Genomic DNA, 18550 nt, shown 5'->3' with positions numbered 1-18550 from the left:
TTTTTCCAAGGTGTTGACCTAAAAATTACTTTACTTTCATGTGGCAAATGCAAAGATATTACAACACTGAGAGAACGACTCGCACCTCGATAACAGTCACTGATTTATTATTTATTTCATAAAAAGATCTAAATTTATTATCCTAGCATCAGCGTCTTTCCCATGAAAGGGTAGTCCAACCACTTGGTTGAACATGAATTTACAAAATAAAAATAAATACTTCTGTGGCGTGTATTTTTATTATGAAATTATTACATTATTATACACATTATACATTAAATGTTATGTGATGTTGGGGGATACCTTATACACGCATACGCACGTATAACTACTTTAACTCTGCACTCTGTGTGAACTGAAAGGCTGAGATAAACAACTCATGACGGGGTTAGGCAAAACATCTGGAAACCATTTCATATTTGCAGATGGCAACGAGAGAGTTAAGTGAGGCGAGTGTGAGGAGTGAAATCCCCTCGATTGTGAAATCGCGGACTGCAGGATCTCGTTCTTTTTGCTCTGTTTTGTCTGAGTGTGGAAAATAAATGATAAAGTTTTACATGCCTTTATAAGTACATAAACATATTATCTATTGTATATAGATCTATCTATATAGATATATCTATTATATATATGCTCTCTTATGTCTTTATCATTCACAGAAACTGGTGTTGGGCCACATGGGAATTGTCTAATTACTCAATACTCCTACTAATGTTTTTAAAATGTCCAAGAAAAAAAGAAAAAAAATCTTCATTTAGCTCTTTAAGAAGGGACAATGTACTCTGATCAACATGGTTATTATCCTGTCTTCAGACAGTGTTGACACTGGTGGACTTCAGTAACAAGTGTTTCCAGCCAATAATAGAAATGAGTAATAATTGCTATCAGATGGTTTTAATTTTAGGCCCATTTTCGGCAGAGGAATCCTCCATTTCTCCGACTGCTTCTCTCCATGTTGGGATGGCCGGGCACCACAGTGGAGATGGTATTATAAAACCAAAAATTCAAACAGTTTCAAAGTATACTGTATGTGTATAACATGCGGCACATGAATCTTCCAACGAAGAAAAAGGAGGTGAAGAGTTAATTTGTATCTCGAATGTGCAATGCATTTTAGAAACTGAGATTTAAACTGAGCTTTGAAAACTAAAGGATATATTTGGGGGTAATTAGGGGAATTCATCATTTAATGCATTCATTATTTAACCAAATTAGAAAACAGCAATTAATTAGTTTCCCAAAACTGTTATTGTTAATCGTATGAGTTTGTCGATCTAAGGGTCAAGTTGTTTAATGGGGATTAATAGTATAAATGCTCCAGTGATTCAGAGGTTAAGAGAATAATTACTAAACAGAGGAATAGTACCCGGTGAATTTAAAATTTAACAAAATGAGTTTCATTAGGTAAAAAGTTAAAAAATAAACTCCTAGTTTATGTCTCTGATAGATAATTGGGAAAACAGACGGTTATATTTGCACCAAAGCCGGATTCGGTCAGAGGGATGAGGCTTTGGTGTCGGCTAAAGTGCTTACCCATGCACTTATCGCTTGTTAATTAACTTCTTGCTAGAAAAACCAAATGTAATTAAGCGTAAAAAATCAGATCAAAATAGGTTTGTTTAACTCTCCAGACTGGGTGGACTGGCCGATTCGCTGTACAGGTAAGACAGGAGAAAGCTGGGTCAAGAGGCAAGAGTCCATTGTGCCATGGATAAGTGCTAACAGATGTACTGAATGGATAAATTACAGCTAATACAATCATCATCATCGATTTATCAATCATACGGATGAGCGCGATGACATGGCAGAATCGACAAACGTTAGACTGGATGACGGCGGTCAGGCGTCAGTGGAGGTCATAAACACGAGGAAGCTCAGAGGATGTAGAAAGTTGGTACAAATGTGCTGATTCACCTTCTAATTACGGGAGTAGTTTTATAGTTTATATGAAGTTAACTACAACTACGGGGCTGCACCGTCACATAACTACGAGGGGTTAAAATGTGGGCCGATATGCTTTGACCGACCACCGAGTACCGTGCCAAGTTACCGACAGACTGTAAACAGGGGGAAAGCCCGGAGAACAGAGGACCGTTGGTAGTTGGGATGAAGGTTTTGTTTGATGGGGGTTTTGGGGCGGCAGCTGACAGACTCATTGCGGTGCATCGGCCTCATATCTGTTCATTTATTCCTTTCTCATACTGCGGACAGAGTTCATAGCAAACCGAGGAAAAGTGACCGCTAAAGAGTCACCGTTAAAGAGAAGGAACGAAGAGCTGCGGTCATGAGGGACTTTTAGTTTACACTCTGCACTGTGTGTGAACTGACAGGCTGAAATAAACAAAGCACGATGTGATGAAGCAAAGTATGTCGAAACCATTTCATATAAACAGCGTGTTCAGCCAAAAGGTCTGTTTTGGCGACAGAAGCCCAGAGACACAATGTGGTAATACGTTCCTGTTAGACTCCAGGAAAGCAGGCGGGGGAGGGTTAATACAGAAACATCGCTGTTCTGCGTGTTTAGGAGGACCAGCGAGCCTGAAAGTTTGACACACCTCTGCTGAGCGATAAAAGACGTGATGTGTTAGAGGATTTGGATTTTCTACAGATGACCTCGTCGCTTGTGCGCAGCTTTTGTGTGACTGATGAATAATTAACAAACAAGGACTTTTATAATTGTAATTCCTGCTTTTGTATAATTTCAACAACTGAACAGCCGTAAAAGAACAACGACCTATTTATTTAATCTAGCTTTTTTAATTAAATAAACTCTTGTATTTATTATTTTACATCAGTTCTGCTATTTGCACTGTTTTAACTGGTCTCTGTACTTTTTACTCACCACATGCCTTTTGACTGTTTATCCTTGTTTTTTCTGTTGCACTTGTTTTTTATTGTGAAGCGCTTTGAGCTGCATTCCTTGTCTGAAAAGTGCTCGATAAATAAAGTTTATTATTATTATTAACTACATCTGAAATTATTTCACCATGGATCAGAAGATTTAAAAAAAATATTTCTCAGCAAATAGCCAATTTTAATCACATAAGCGTCGCAAATAAACCATTTCATGCAGCATGTTTCTGAAAATGATTTGACCCTGATTAGATTAGATTAGACGTGGCGACATCTAACGGAGTTTTCTCATAACACACCATCCCTAAACCGACTGGTAGAGATAGCTCGATCAGTTAAATTTAATATAATTTTCATTCAGATGTCGTGACTCAAAATGTGCTCTGTAACTGAGAAGGACGATAAAGGGTTAAACTGACAAAGCTGCAAGACCGTAAATCACCACCAGCTTCATCTTTATCTAATCCCGTGTTTCCATATGACGATGAATAAGATTTTTCTGCCCTCTTCCATCTTTATTCCCCCTCTCTCCTCCTGCTCACCAGTAGGTGGAGCTTGTCTCCTTCAGCTCGAGAGAAATAGAGAAGGAGGGAGATGATTAAAGGGAGAAAGAAGACAGCTAGAGGAGAGGCAGAGAGAGAGAGAGAGAGATGGAGGGAGGGAGGGATGGAGATGGAGAGAGGGAGGGCGGAGAGAGCAAGCGTCAGCACTCCATGCGTTAAAAGGGCAGATGGTAACCGCGGGTAACTGAGGAGCAAACCACTCTGCTGGCCACAGAGCAAGAGATCAGCAGAGAGAGAGAGGGAGAGAGGGAGGAGGGAGGAGAGCGGACACATGCAGCGCAGCAGAGGAGAGGAGAGGAGCATCTGAGAGGAAGCTGCACGCCTGCTCACACAGAGGAAGACAGAGGGAGGAGAGTTCTTCTTCTCCTCACTAACAAGGAGGCAGACGAGGAGAGACGCAAAGACAAGAGACGGGGAGATGGAGAGATAGTGAGAGGGAGGAAAGCAAAAGTATCCCTCCCCTCCACTTAGAGACAAAGAGGGAGGGGGAGAAACAAAAGGGGGGTTGTGAAGTGAGGAGAGGGAGGCAGCGGACGGGAGATAGTTGGAGGAGCTGCAGGACTGATCAATGAGAGGCTGAGATTTCGGGAAGACTCAGCAAGAAAAGAGAGTCAATGACAAGGAAAGATTGATGAATGAAAGATGGGAGCAAAGCATCTGCAGAAAGAGAGAAATATTTAAAAGGGGAGACCTAGAGGGAGTTTTTTTTTCTTTAAACTGAGAAGAATAAAAAAAACATTTAGACAACGACAAGATAAGAGCGAGAAGAAAAGACGAGCAGAGGGTGAAATATTTAAAAAAAGAGACAGACGGGAAGACGAGTCAAAGAGTCACCAGCAAAAACTTAGAGAAGAGAGAATAAATCAGCGGGACACAAACTCCTGCTTTTCTTTTATTCTCTTATTTCTCCTCGGCTTTATAAAAAGAGGCGAGATGAGGAGAGCGGCAGAGAGTTGAGGAAGACAGAAGAGGAAGAAGAGTTTTTCTTCAAAGTCCAGATAGACATTCGAGTGTGTGAAACTCAATGGCGTGCTACTACATCGTGATCAGTTCCACCCACCTGCGTGACGGACAGCTGAGGAGCATCAAGGGGGTGTTCAGAGGACCAATCGGAGCCAACGGACAAAGAAACACGGTAAGGCCCCGCGTCCGACGATTACCGAGCTGTGAAAGAGGGAGAAAAAAAGCCTGATTGAAGTGCTTTTATTTTGAAAAGTTCAAGTGTGTTTGGTGTCTGAGAGACTTAAATCTGACTGTTTTTCGGGGAGTGAGATCTTTAAACTCGAGGCTTTTTTGGGGGGACTCATTTCACCCTTTGAAACCTTCTTATGTGCACTGAGATGCCTTTAAACATTTGAATCCTAAGAAAACTGGTTTCTTTCAGAAAAATGGGGAAAACAGCAACTTGGCAAGAAATATCCTGCAAACTGCAAGAAATAAGTTCATAATAAAAACAGATATTTCTGAAAAAGCTAAGGAAACATGTCCAGGGAACTGTTTTTATCATAATAATAATAATAACTATATATCTGTAAAATATTTTTTACCTGTTTTTTTTAGGTCTTTCTTTTTGTGTGTTTTTTTGTGATTTTTTTTTTTTTTGTGATTTTTTTTTAAACCCACTGTTTTTTGTTGTGTTTGTGTCTATTAAGGTTATTCTCAGGTAATTTTCTTGTACTTTTTTTTTTTTTTTTACTAATTTTTTTCTAATTGTTGGGTCATTTTCTCTGAAGTCTGTTTATTTGTTTCTTCCAAGACAAAAATATTAGCTAATATTTGTATTTATTATTTTATTTTAGCACTTTTTCAGGTCAATTCCTGATTGGTTATTTTACCTTCGTTTTTGTTTGTTTATTTGTTTTGCTAATTTCAGGTAATTTTCTTGAACTTTTTACTAATTTCTTGCTCATTTCGGGGTCCTTTCTTCTTAAGTCTGTTCATTGCCGTCTTCCATGAAAAAAAAACAAAACATTTTCTCAGGACATTTTCTGTATTCTTCTTTTACCTTTCTCATTTTTTCTTTTCCTTTTTTTCTTTTTTTTGTCGCTAATTTCTGGTAATTTTCTTGTACTTTTTTATTTTCTTTTTACTAATTTTATTTCTAATTTCTGGGCCATTTCTTCTTAAGTCTGCTCATTGCCTTCTTTCCATATTTTTGAGAGAAATCAAGCCAGCTTGCTCGGGTTTCAAAGGGTTAACCGACATTCAAACAACATAAAAGCAGTTAAATACAGGTGTTTTTTTTTTTTTTTTTTAAATTTCTGCATCAAATAAAAGCCAGGCAGTCATTATGTTTAAATCGGCATGACTTCGACCAGTCCCCCTCCGTTGATTGTCAGGTCCTTAATCATTGTGTTTGCCGAGTTAATTAATTGCCACTTCCATTAGGTTAATTGACTTGGTATTGGAGGCAGAAAGATGCATGCAGATGGGGGAGGGTCCTCCTCTTAAGAGCTCCTCTCGCTCCGTGTTCGCCTTCAAACATGTTTGGCATCCTGTTTTCTGCCTTTTAAGTGTTCGATGTTTGAGGTCAGCGAGAAGTCGAGAGGCTTTTCTTCCTCTCTATATATACGTTTATCCTCAGTTTGACACTTTCTTTTGCTCTCTCTTACACCAGAAAACGTACGCAGAAGACACTTTTTTTAACCTAATCTTCTATTCGCAATCCTCCTCGTCAACAAATTTTAATAAGCTGCTAAAAATAACAAGAAACATCCTCTTAAAGTCAGATCTAGTATCGTATAATTAGAATACATTTTGTTGTGTTAAAAATACAACTTGGTGACAAATGAAAAATAAAAAAATCTGAATGAAAATGAGTCGAGAAAAATAACTTTTGCAGTCCCGGAGCTGTGTGGGAAGGTTTCGAGCCGGCCAGATGAGTCAGAGGCTTCTTCGCTTTTTTTTCTCCTTCCTCATAATCTAAACTCCATCTAAACCTTGTACTTCATTCCCCCTCGTTCTCGCTGAACGTTACAGGCAAACATAATTACAGCGAGTCCTTGTAGAGAGAGACGCACCAAAAAATTCCTACAGGCTTCAAAGAGAGACATCAGATGAGACGTCAAAAGGTTGTGTAAGGGCAGTGCTACAGTAAGCTCATTACACTTTAAACGCCACATGTTCCTTTTTATAGAGGAAAATCACATGCATTCATTTTCATTAAAACCTCAAAATGAACCAAAAATACAAACTTTAGCCTCTTTAAAAACACGACTTTTCACGTTAGCACAAACAATCATCGGAGTCATGCATGGATCATTAAAAATAAATGAAGTGTGATCGTTTTAACACAGGCTTCACAGCACTTTGTCTTTGTTCTCCCTCAGTGCGAGCGCTCTACCTCGCGCAACGTCGCCGCCGCTTCATATTTCACTTTTACTTATGTCAATACTTTTAATAAGGGTCGTAAATCATGAATTATGATGGCATGTCACGGTGAAATGATGGGGCTATAGGTCTGCAAGAGCGACTGGCCCACAGTAAAATCAACAATGGATCTGACTTCGCCTGCAATTAACCAGAAGGCACATAATAAACAGAGCCTGCAGCAGCACTCAGGAGCTCTGCAGCCGTCTCTGCTGTTTTATTCTGTTTTTCATTAAAATGGCAACAAAAAAAAGCATGAATACATGACATAATACATGACATAATACTGCTATTTATGCCCTAAAATGGAAACAATTTGCAAAAATGGGTTACAACAAAGAAAAGATTTCCAAATCTCATGCTGTAATCTCGTAGTGTGTGTTGCACAGCTGGAGGCGCTCACAACTGCAAGAAGTGTTTTGAAGCTTGAGGCACTCCGAAGGTTTCCATGAGCCTGACGAAGCACTGAGCGACACGCGTGGCTTTTATAAAAGATCCTGGACCATAATTTAATGCGCTGGAGTGATTACAAGAACACTTTATTGGTCCCATATTTAGACTCTGCATTGAACACATATTTGAGTGTAATAAGCAGCACTGTAACACACTCTGGAGCTCAACAGCACTAAAGGAATCACCAAAGTGTTGATGTTTTTCATTTCCAGACAGTTCATACAGCCTCAGCGCCTCAACATTATTTGTCCAAAACTGTTAAAAATCCCGGCTACAAAAAATGAAAATTATTTGCTGATTTGACACCACTGTCACTGAGGTTGGGTCACGTTTAGGCACAAAAACGTCTTGGCTAAAGATCATGGCTTGGGTTCAAATGATAACATTTTTAACACTTTGACGTCTGAGCACATTTGTTTTGTTTCTTTCAGAAAAAGAGGAGAAGGCATGAGTTACAACATTGGTAAAATTTTACAAGGAAATTACCTTAAAATAAGCACAAAAAAACCCAAAACAAAAAATAAACAAGGGAATTGCCTTAAAAAGTGCTGAAAAATCTGTAACAGAATTTGATTTTATACACTAGTCATATTTGCATAGTTTTTTTGTGTTAATTTTCTAATGAACAACCTTTTTAACTGATTTTCAGGTTATTTTCTTGTCACATATTATTTATTTCTTACAATTTTTTTGACATTTCTTGCCAAGTTGCTCAATTTTTTTTTTCAACGTGTTTTTGAGGAAAATCAGAGAAATTTAATCAGGTATGAAAGGGTTAAATAGCTTGTGAGAAGCGTCTGAACACAACACAAGAAAACTGTTGTGTTCAAGGGGTTAAAGTTAGGGGAGCTTGTTGTCGTGGTTACAATAATAACCTCTTGGTTAAGGTTCGGGAACAATGGCGGTCATGGTTAAAAGATAACAAGGTCTTTGGCAGGAAACTGCAAAGCTTTCAATGTATAACAGTAATTCAAAAACAATTTGAAACTGGGAATGAACATTGCACTGCTCCACTTTGATATTTTGGGATATTTAGTCTCTCATCACTCAGCAGACACACAGGTTGGAGATTCGTAAGCTTGGACCAGTGACTGGAGGTGGAGGAAGGTGTCAGACTCCTGCAAACTCCAACATTGTCTTATTTAGTGTTCTCGGTTAGCTGGCTTGTTAAAGTAAGCCGCAGTTAAGCCTCCTTTTAGGATTCAGTTGGTGTAGTTTGGAGTTGGAAGATCTGGGACCTTTTAGTCTTCGGGCTAACTTTTACCGACTGTTGATGGTCAGTAAACTCTCGAATTGTTGGCAGTCTTCATGTGGTGTTTTATACGTGACACAAAACCCACTCGAACTGCAACTTTTGATCCCATCATACATAAAAACATACATTGTTTTGTTTTTGGTGTCATTCTGGGCTTTTGCCTTGGAATTTGTCATTTTCACCATTCAGTCAAAATAGGAGAGCACTCTGATTATAGCGTTTTTTAATATATTATTATTGCCACATGGACGTTTTTGGGCCAGACGACAAACACAATCTCACACGTATAATTAATTTTGTGATGAAACCAACTCCAGTGCATCCCAGCAGGGGGAGCCAACATTTCCAAGAAGCAGGATCACAGTAACATGCATCTAAATTTTACGCTCTGGGTATCCTCCTGCCGCTACCAGTCCTGGTTTAGTAAAATATCATGGTTTGGCTCTACATTCATACTTAAAGTGGACACCGGGCTCCTGGGTGAAAGTCCAGGGTTTATTGGACCATCCACCACCTCTGCTACCTGCCATAAAGGGCCCTTCCAGCTCCTTATATGAAGTCACTCCGGCAGCGTTTCAACCTGACATCGTTCAGCGGCATATTACATGGCCGCGACAGGTTTTGTCCGGCCACATTATCAACTGATGTTGCCAATCTGTATGGTACGCCAAAATCACTGAAAAAGCAGCAGCATTTGTTGCTTTGGAACGAGAAAGGGCTGGCATACCTTAATTATTGCATGTAGGTGTGTGCAGTTATTCTTGACAGTTTGCTACGACAACAATAACTTTTACAATATCTCCTCCTCTGTTTATATCTTTTTTCTGACTGCTCTCTGTGTAGTTATAGTTGATCCATAATTCCTCATTTAAACCAGTCTAAGCAAAGCTGAAAATAGACGTTAACATCACTATACAGATGACAAACTAATAAAGCCATTATAACACCTTTAACACTCAGAGCTTTCAAACTTGTTAAATCACATCAAACAGGTAAAGTTTCCACTGCAAATACAAGACCATAAATAAATGTTCTTTTATTACCCACACACGAAAAACCCAGGCGTTTCAGAGGCACGTATTCAACTCCGTTCGTCACCTAATCCAGGAATAGAAAGCTACATCAAGAGATTTAATTGGCCAACAACCACACATGACTATCACCAGTCACCTTGGATCCTCATATACCCAAGCTAATTTTATCTCCAAGTTCTTTAGCGCAAGCAGCCAGGTCTGATGAAATTGCATGAAACGATCACGTCTTAAAAATTCAAATAACATGCTCCGTGCATGGGAAATGTGAGAGACATGTTTGCGCCAGCACAAAAGGACTGCATGAGAGAGACATGAGCAGAAAGAGGCAGCCGGGTCTGAAGCCAAAGACGGAGTAAAGAGTCAGAGAGTGAGGAGGTCTGTGGGATGGATGAGTGTCTGCAGTTTCCTTTTGATTCCAGTGACTCAAGTTCAGCCTTTCTGCATCTTTTTTTCTCAATCCTGACCGAAATATCACCCCAAAAGCACTTTTAGGAACTTTACAAGTGAGACTTTGCTTCTTAACTACAAGTCCTATAAACAGACATGGGTTTGTTTCAGAGATACTCAACTTGCTTTGTTTGGGGGCCAATTCTGCAGAATGAAAGGAGGCCAGGGGCCTTCACAGCAGCCCCATGTCTCTAAAATTTTGGGGCTTTTATAGGATTTTAGCACTCTAGGATCTAAAGACGGTTCTAAGATTTTAGGACATTTGTAGGATTTGAGGAAAATTTTAGACTTCAGACTTCAGGACATTTCTAGGATTTTGGGATGTTTTCAGGATTTGAGGACAATTCTAGGATTTGAGAGCATTACTTGGATTTTAGGACATTTCTAGGATTTGGGAAAAATTTTAGGATTTGAGGAAATTTCTTTGATTTCAGGACGTTTTTTAGGATTTTAGGATGTTTTTAGGACGTCAGTTGGATTTGTGGAAATTACTTGGATTTAGGACATTCCTAGGTGTTCATGATATTATATTACATTATAAGATTTTAGGACATTTCTAGAATTTAAGAATGTTTCTAGGATATTAGGACATTAGGGTCTTAGCTAGGACCTCTGTGGGGGGTGTGGGGGATCCTCCACTGGTACTTTAAAACAAAAATAAATAAAAATCTCTATTTAGATGCTGTTTTATGCACTCTGGTGCCTTATGTATATTAAAAGTGAATCACTTAATTTTTATTCTAAATTAGAAAATGGTTGGGGGGCCACCCGGCACCCTATTGGGAGCCACATTTGGCCTGTGGGCCGTAAGCAGATTAGTACTGGTTTATTTATTTTTCTTGCAGGCGGCCATTATTTTCCATTCCATTTTCCAATTAATAAACTGTCTGAATCACAGTTTATTCAGCGTTGCATTATCGCTGCATGGTAATGCTGTCTAAATTATCAAATGATATGTGAAGCATTACCTCACACATGTACAGAACATACTGTTGATGGTGCGTGTGAGAGAGAAACACTCACAGTCATTAATATCATGTAGCGTTTTTACAGATGTTAATTTAAACTCACTTTGGACAAAAGCAAGCATCAAATAAATGAATTTAACTCAAAATAAGGATGTGCTGTCTGCAAAAAAGGATAAAACTTCACGTAAATTTGACCCAAAACAGAATTTATGTTCACAACTCGAACAAGTTTCAAAACTTTTTAAATTAATTCCCATATTGTGTTGAAATGAATGGAAAAAAAACTGACGCCTGTGACCATTTAACATGTATGGAAACACAACAAGCGCAGATGCTTGTATACAGGTGTACTGCAGCATGATGAAATTAAACAATTAACATGCCTATCATCCTGTGCGACATGCATGGTGATGCAGAGCAGGCACATTTGACAGGTCTCCTGTCCACAGGACACAGGGGCCATGAATATCCTGCTTACTGTCCCTGTTTATCAGGAGAGAGCATCTGGACAGGACGCAGAGACAGAGACTAACTGTAGTATATTACAAAACTAATATACAGAATCCTTTTATATATTAATTTACTTTGAACTAATTCATGGAGAAAAATGTAATAGCCTCACTGTTTAAACGGCAAGCTCCGTTTAGTCGCTGTCATTGCGCTTTTGATCAAATCACATGATAAGCAGATATTTTGTCCATTTCAGAGTGTTACAAATGTCCTTTGTTCCTGAGAATTTTAATCAAAATCAGCTTTACTGACCAAGTATATGCGCACAAACAAGCAATTTAACTATTTTTCATTGCTCTCAACGCGCACACACACAGAAACAGACGTAGAGCTAAAATCAAGGACAACAAAACAAAAGGGACAATAAAGAAGCAGGTTTATGGTGCAACTTTACATTGATGAATACAACGAATACATTACAATACATTCTTTCTTCCCAATGTTGTGAATCATGTGACTTATAAAAGCCAAAAAAAAAACTCCAATGCATTTTTGCAAAATATGTCTTTTTCGAATTACCTGAAATACCACCTCACGAGAGCGAAAAAATTGTGCTAAGAGGGAGTTTTTTGTTAATGGAAGTGTTTCCATTAGATGTATTTTATATTTGCAATTTCAATATGTGCAATTTGAAGTTTAATGGAAACCCGTCTACTGTGTGAATATGCACAGAGCTGATGTCCCATAGCAGCAGTCTCGTGATAAAAAGAGAGAAAGAGAGGCTGAGCGGATCAATACACCGCACGCAGCTTCACAATGACGTAAGGTTGTACCCGTGTTAAATCATCAGATGTGGTGAAGCTGTGGTGATTAGACAAAATGCAAGTTTGCGCAGAAGTCGCATCCTGGAGGGATTGCGTAATGTAAGTTTAAAGATTCTCGGTGAGCCAGCAAAAGATGAGTGCTTCCTTCTGTGCACTGGTCTTACAACGACACCACGACAAATTTCAACAGTGCAGAGGTGGAATAAATTAATTATGTTGGCTTAAAAACATGAATAAGAGCTGAGATTCGAAGGTGATTTTTGACCTTGTAAAAAGCATTCAAGAAGATTCTCACCACCTCTCTGCAGTCACAGGAATATCCTGAAATATTCTGATGTTAGAGACAGTATCAGATATGTTGCAATCCAAAAAAATGAATATTACAGGATTAGCACATAATGCCTGAAATGACAAACTGAGAAATCGAGTCAGGCAACTACATTTTCTCACTTTTGTGACACTGCAAGTAGCAACACAGTTTCTCGCCGAGTAATGTTTCCTGTCATTTCTTGTGATTTGAGTAAAGTAGTTAAACCTTGGAAATCTAAGCACAGTGGTTTTCTTTTTCTTTTTTTGAAAACATGGGTAAAAAAGGCAATAAACAACTTGACAAGAACTGTTCAGCAAAAATGCTAAAAAAAATTAGTAGATTTGGAAAAAACATTTTTTTTTAAAGATGAGGAAAAACATCCAAAAAATTATATTTATAGTATCATAAATATATTAGTAAAAATATCAGCACAAAACTTTTTTCACGTCATTTTCTCTCTTTTTTTCTTCGTTTTGGTCTAACTTTTTAGGATTTTGTTTGAACTTTTAACAATTCTTTTTCTGGTGTTTTTTGGATCATGGCCTTTCTCCATGTTTTTGAAAGAAACTAAGCTAATTTTCTCTGGTTAAACTTCCAGCTGCTAATAAAATATTTAGTTCAAACCATTACACCATAATCTTTTACTTTTCCATTACTGCATCTCAGGCTTGACTGTCATTTGCAGGAATGTTTGCCGCACCTGTTGTGTGACAGGTGAGCGTTTAGCTGCTGCGGAGAGCAAACAGATCTCACACTGCATGCACATAACGAAAAATAAATCACTCTAACACCCTGAATCAAATGGTTTTTTTTGTACCTTAATTGCTTGAATGTGCCAAAGATACTCTGGCATTTCGCCTGTATGCGTCTGTGTTACTATTCCTGCTGTCAGCGCGGCTCGTCTCACCGGGTGGTCCAAAGTCTTAATTTATTAAAACAACATTTAAAATCATACAACAGCGTGCATCCAAATCCTCCGCTCTTCGTCTCGTGTGTGTGTGTGTGTGTTAATATGTGTGTTTTTGTAAATCAGGTAGCGTTTCCGTGGCGACATTAATTCATGATAGCCCACCAGCTGTCAGGGAATTTTTCACACCTTTCCCAATATCATCGAGGCCAGAGTTGTGTTGCTATAGAAACATTGATTCCAGTAAGTTAAATAACGCTGATTTTCTACACCCCACTTGGCACAAAAAAGTTGACATCAAATTCCTTCTGAGCATGTCATTTTCTCTCGGCGGTTATATTTTCGAGTAATTTATTTGTTTTGGAGGCTTCCGGCGCTTGATATGTGAAGTGTTGCTCTCGAGGAAGTGAGAGTGATTTGTTTGAGAAAAAAACTCAGTGTCAGAGGAGGGACTAGTTAACTGCGGTTTGGTTTATTTGCATCATCAGAGGTTTGTATTTAGTGCTGAGTGCTTTCAATTAAAAGCACAGGTGCTGTTGACTGTCTTGTAAAAGCAATAATGTCCTTGAGCCGCAGGGTTATGGTGCAATATCCTCACTCGCTGCTGTCGGCTATTTGACATCAGGCCTAACAACACCCCTGACAATACTACACCATAACCTAGTGCCTCTTAGCCACTAATGCTTTAAAGTGTGTGTGTGTGTGTGTGTGTGTGTGCGTGCGTGCGTGCGTGCGTGCGTGCGTGTGTGAGTGTGAGAGAGAGAGAGTGTGTGTTTGAGGCTTCAGTCAGCAACATGGCTCCTCACTCCATAAATTAGCGCAGATGAGGACACTGTGCATGTGTGTGCATTTGTGCATGTTTATGTGTGACTAAGTGAGTGTACTTGCACATGGTGTGTGTGTGTGTGTGTGTGTGTGTGTGTGTGTGTGTGTGTGTGTGTGTGTGTGTTTGTGTGTTTGACAGTAGCGGTCCGTCTGGGTTTGAACAGTTACCCATGTGTGCGCGTGCAAGCATGTTCCTCTTGTGAGTGCTGTGACTTACATGGATGGCATGTGTGTGTGTTTGTTTGTGTGTGTGTGTGTTTGTGTGTATTCAGTGGTTGTGAGTACATGGTGTGCTTCATTGATGTGTGAAACATCAGCTATGACTGTGGAGCCATCTGCTCCAAAGGGAGAGATAGAGTGTGTGTGTGTGTGTATGTGTGTGTGTGTGTGTGTGTGTGAGAGCACATGTATTTTCTTCGCCATGCATGAGTGTGTTTTTGTGACACAGCAGTGTGTTTGTGTTTCTGACACAGTCTGACTACTTGGCTGAACCAACACGTTGTGTGTTTGTGTGTGTGTGTGTGTGTGTGTGTGTGTGTGTGTGTGTGTGTGTGTGTGTTTTGATCATGTGGGACATCATGAAGTTTCATGGCTAAAATATTTCTTGACTTCTTTCAGTTTCTGTCTGTTCACATGTACACGACAGTCACTTTTCCATGAATCAGTTTTCTATGATCTGATTTCGGTTGCAGATTCATTCAATGCGAATAATTCAGATAGTGAATGAATTACTCAACATGCAAATCCAAACTACACAAACAAAATATGTAATTTGTAACGGCCTTCTACAACAAACACCATTAAGGCCTCTCTGATCTGGTGTCTCTATTGGCAGGACGACATCATCTGGTTAAAATTTGGGTATAAGCATTAGAAAACAATGGCTGCAGTTACATGCACACTAATATTCCACTTTTACTCTGTATATATCCAAAATTTGATGAGGGTCATGTAAACAGCATATCCTGAATTAAACTGCTTACCAAACTTCAGATTTTGAAGAAAAGAGAATCTCAGTTAAAGCTTTTGTATGTAAGATCAATAATCACCTGAGGATTCGTCTTTGGCTGAATAGTGATGCAGTGATGCAATAATTTCATTGCACATTCATACAGCTTTCACCAAAAATCATGTTCATAAGATCCCGTATGTTATGTTTTATGATCAAAAAAGGTATTAAAATGCACATACTTGTTTTGTAGGAACTATTTTCCACTGAGAGCTTCCAATATTACTCCAATATGTTCATTAAGAAAAGTCAGATTGTACGTTTGCAGAGTAAATTGTTTCCTTCATACTAAAAATAATCTAAAATTTTCCACAGAGAGTTAAAGCACATAAAACAGGAGAAGGCAACACAAGAAAGGTCCTTAACAACAGCCACCGCAATCCATTAATATCCTCACATATCTGCACAATTTATTTCATCCAAGCCAAATTTAAATTTTCTGATCGACACCTCGACATCTCGCAGCTTGCAAATCACAGAAACCTTAAAAGCATTAATGAGCTGCTCCGCTGTAGTTCAACTTGTTTTTGCAAAACCCACAAGCTTCTGCTCTGTGAAATCTTCATGGATTTAATTTCGTCTCCATAAAATCCTCCCGCTACGCCTGAAACCAGAGACTCTGCATATGTCCAAACCCCATTAGGCTTTGACAACAAGCCAACTGCTCAGACTCGTGACACATGTTTCTGTTAAACACTCACAGGATAATCATCGTTTCATCTCTGGTAAAAACAATGCACGGTCATTTGAAATCTGACACAACTTAAGCAGAAATGGTGATAAATAGTTCCTGATGCAGGTTTTTGGCTCATAATCACAGGGAGCCTGTTTTGGTGCTGCATGGCAACCATCTTTTTAAGGTCTAACGTCTCTGTCAAATAGTTCAATGTAGAAGCATCAGAGGTGCCATTACGCACCGTACTGTGATGGCCCTCATATGACGCCAGATAACAGATGAGTCATTAGACAGATAGACAGATTGAAACAGTCCAGTTTGCAACATAAATTATATAAAATATAAAAATATAAATATATTCACATACACACGCACAAGCCCAAGCACACCTCACCCATACACGAGCACATACACATTCATACCCGTAAAGCTTTAAAATATGTGATAAAAACTCTAACAATATATATATAAATAGGGAGCATGGCACACGACGGATATTGCACTGAGTCTGTTATTGCACCATATTGCTTCTAAATGTCTCTTTTACTTCAAACATGAATTATACTTAATCATTTCTCAATAAATGCTGGTGTAAAAGATTCAGAGTTCTGTGCTGAATACTTACTAAGAAGCATAATAGATCAAATTTTCAAACCTTGAATATTTCTTTGCAAGAGGGCAAACAAGGTTAAGAGCCACTGTGCTGTTTGCAGGCTATTATATATGTAATTTTAATTATCATTTTCCTTGAAAACTAAACTAAAGTTGGGGTGGGCAATATGTCAAATCTACTTAATGTATAGTGGCTTATTCTGCTTGCATATATAAAATATATAAACTATATCTGGAACAATGAGTAAAAATGCTCATGTGGTTTTTGTAAGCCAGCAGCGTTTTGGTTCTCCAGCTCTCCCCCATGACTCTGCCTTCACACACACACTCAGACACACACACACAAAGCAGAGCCTTTGCAGAGCTCCAGACTGTGAATATTTTGTCACATTTTGTGACCATGGAGCACTACTGCAATTAGCAAATACTACTAATTTATGAACCGGAGAGCCGTTAGTTTGTTAGAATAAATCATCACGTTTGACGGCGCTGCGGTAACAGTTTGTAACTTACTGAGTGGTAGTGAGAGCAGGTGGGGTGTGTGTTTGTATCTGCAGAGCTCCAATTGTAACTATTTATTCACATTTTGTGCACAATAAATAATTAAATTTAACTGATATTGTTGCCTAAATCTAACCTTGTACTTTTGTTGACATTGTGGTGCTGCAGCATCCTGAAATATCAATAGCCGTCGCAGGACGTGAAACTCCACTGACATAGTGTCGGTATGTGAAGACTTTTGAGTGAGTTTTGAGTGAGATCTGGTTGGTATATCACTACTTCAAACAGAGGAACCCTCTTTCATGAGTGTGAAATCATATAAACAAAAAATAATAAATAAAGCCAAAACAACCCTAAAAGGTAACAATAAGTGTATCCAACAATAGGGAAAAAAGCAGTGCTAAAGAAGCTAAAATATGCATTTTCACTGTTCTGAGAGTGAAAACAAATCTCAGAAGCACCAGTCCGGATCAGATACATCAAGCTCATCACCGTGCTTATTATTTCATGAGGACCGAGCAGTATATCTGATAAGTTCCAGACCTCCAGCTGAGAAATGAGGACGAGTTAAATGTTAATCCATTTAAAGGACCTTCGTGAATAAAATCTTTACAGACAAAATCAATAAAAGCATTTAAGAGGAAACCTACTGAGATACAGAAGCTCGTGGAGCAGATGTAAGCTGCGAGAGGGGGCGGGACTCTGTCTGTCTTTGTTGTTGTTGTTGTTGTTGTTAGTCAGCCACAATATGCTGACCACTACTACCTATCTGCTGTCTGCAAGAGTCAACTCTTCACAAGAAAGAGACCCTGAAAGGGTTAACACAACACACGCTGGGGCTGCTCCGCTGACGGCTGAATGGACGACTGATTTTTTGAACAGCTTTTATACCCAAATAAGCTTTGTTCTGACTCTCTCACGAGTCGTGAACTAGAAAATGTTCTCTTGTAGTCATGAAATCCCCCCGAGTCACATTTACCATCATGTCACGCTCCGCCGAGCAGCTCCGGCTTTTTTAACATGCCGACGACCTCACAGGTTCACGCGCTCCTCAGTGCTTCTCCGGCTTCCTACACTTGCTGGGATTTTTAAAATATTTTTTTAAATTCACCGTCATGGCCTTTTACGGAGGACAACACCCTGAGAGATTAATGTTTCATCTGAAGTCGTTCTTAATGAGTTGTGGAGTGCTGAATGTTAAAGTATATATTTATGTAGCACGGTCGCTACTCGATTACCATGGAAACTGAGGTAGCATGTTGGAGGTGAGTGGGCGTCAACGCGACTTGGATGAACCCTGCGAATGTGGTGGGAGGGACGGAGGGAGAGAGAGATAAAGAGAAAAAGTGACAGAGGAAACAGAAGCAGATGGAGAAAAGTAAGACAGAAACGCTGAAGTCTTTAGAGGGAAAGTTTTGTTGCCATGAGAAGTTTGCTTCTGTTTTTAATCCTCTCTCTTCATCTGTTCTCTTCCCCTCTCCTCACCTGTAAACC

At 39.1% G+C, this 18550-nt stretch overlaps 1 protein-coding gene and 1 long non-coding RNA gene across 2 annotated transcripts in view; one reads left to right on the top strand and one right to left on the bottom strand.

Moving 5' to 3' along the window:
- Positions 1–3540: 3540 nt before the first annotated feature.
- The window catches only part of LOC121954818 (uncharacterized), an 81959-nt gene continuing 66949 nt past the window's right edge, over positions 3541–18550 (top strand). Inside the window, exon 1 of the mRNA XM_088086610.1 lies at positions 3541–4551. Within this exon, the coding sequence (XP_087942736.1) occupies positions 4441–4551 (111 nt within the window). The 5' untranslated portion in view covers positions 3541–4440. The remainder of the gene's footprint in view (positions 4552–18550) is intronic.
- Positions 4476–18550, bottom strand: part of LOC148187626 (uncharacterized) — a 151152-nt gene continuing 137077 nt past the window's right edge. The window contains exon 4 of the long non-coding RNA XR_015778433.1: positions 4476–4580. This is a non-coding gene — a long non-coding RNA (uncharacterized LOC148187626). The remainder of the gene's footprint in view (positions 4581–18550) is intronic.

The sequence above is a fragment of the Plectropomus leopardus genome, chromosome 13 (assembly GCF_026936395.1).
Source record: "Plectropomus leopardus strain MGB_pleo_1.0 chromosome 13, ASM2693639v1, whole genome shotgun sequence".
In the NCBI taxonomy this organism is placed as follows: Eukaryota; Metazoa; Chordata; class Actinopteri; order Perciformes; family Serranidae; genus Plectropomus; species Plectropomus leopardus.
The sequence above is the reverse complement of the archived record's forward strand: the minus strand, read 5'-3'. Positions and strand labels throughout refer to the sequence as shown.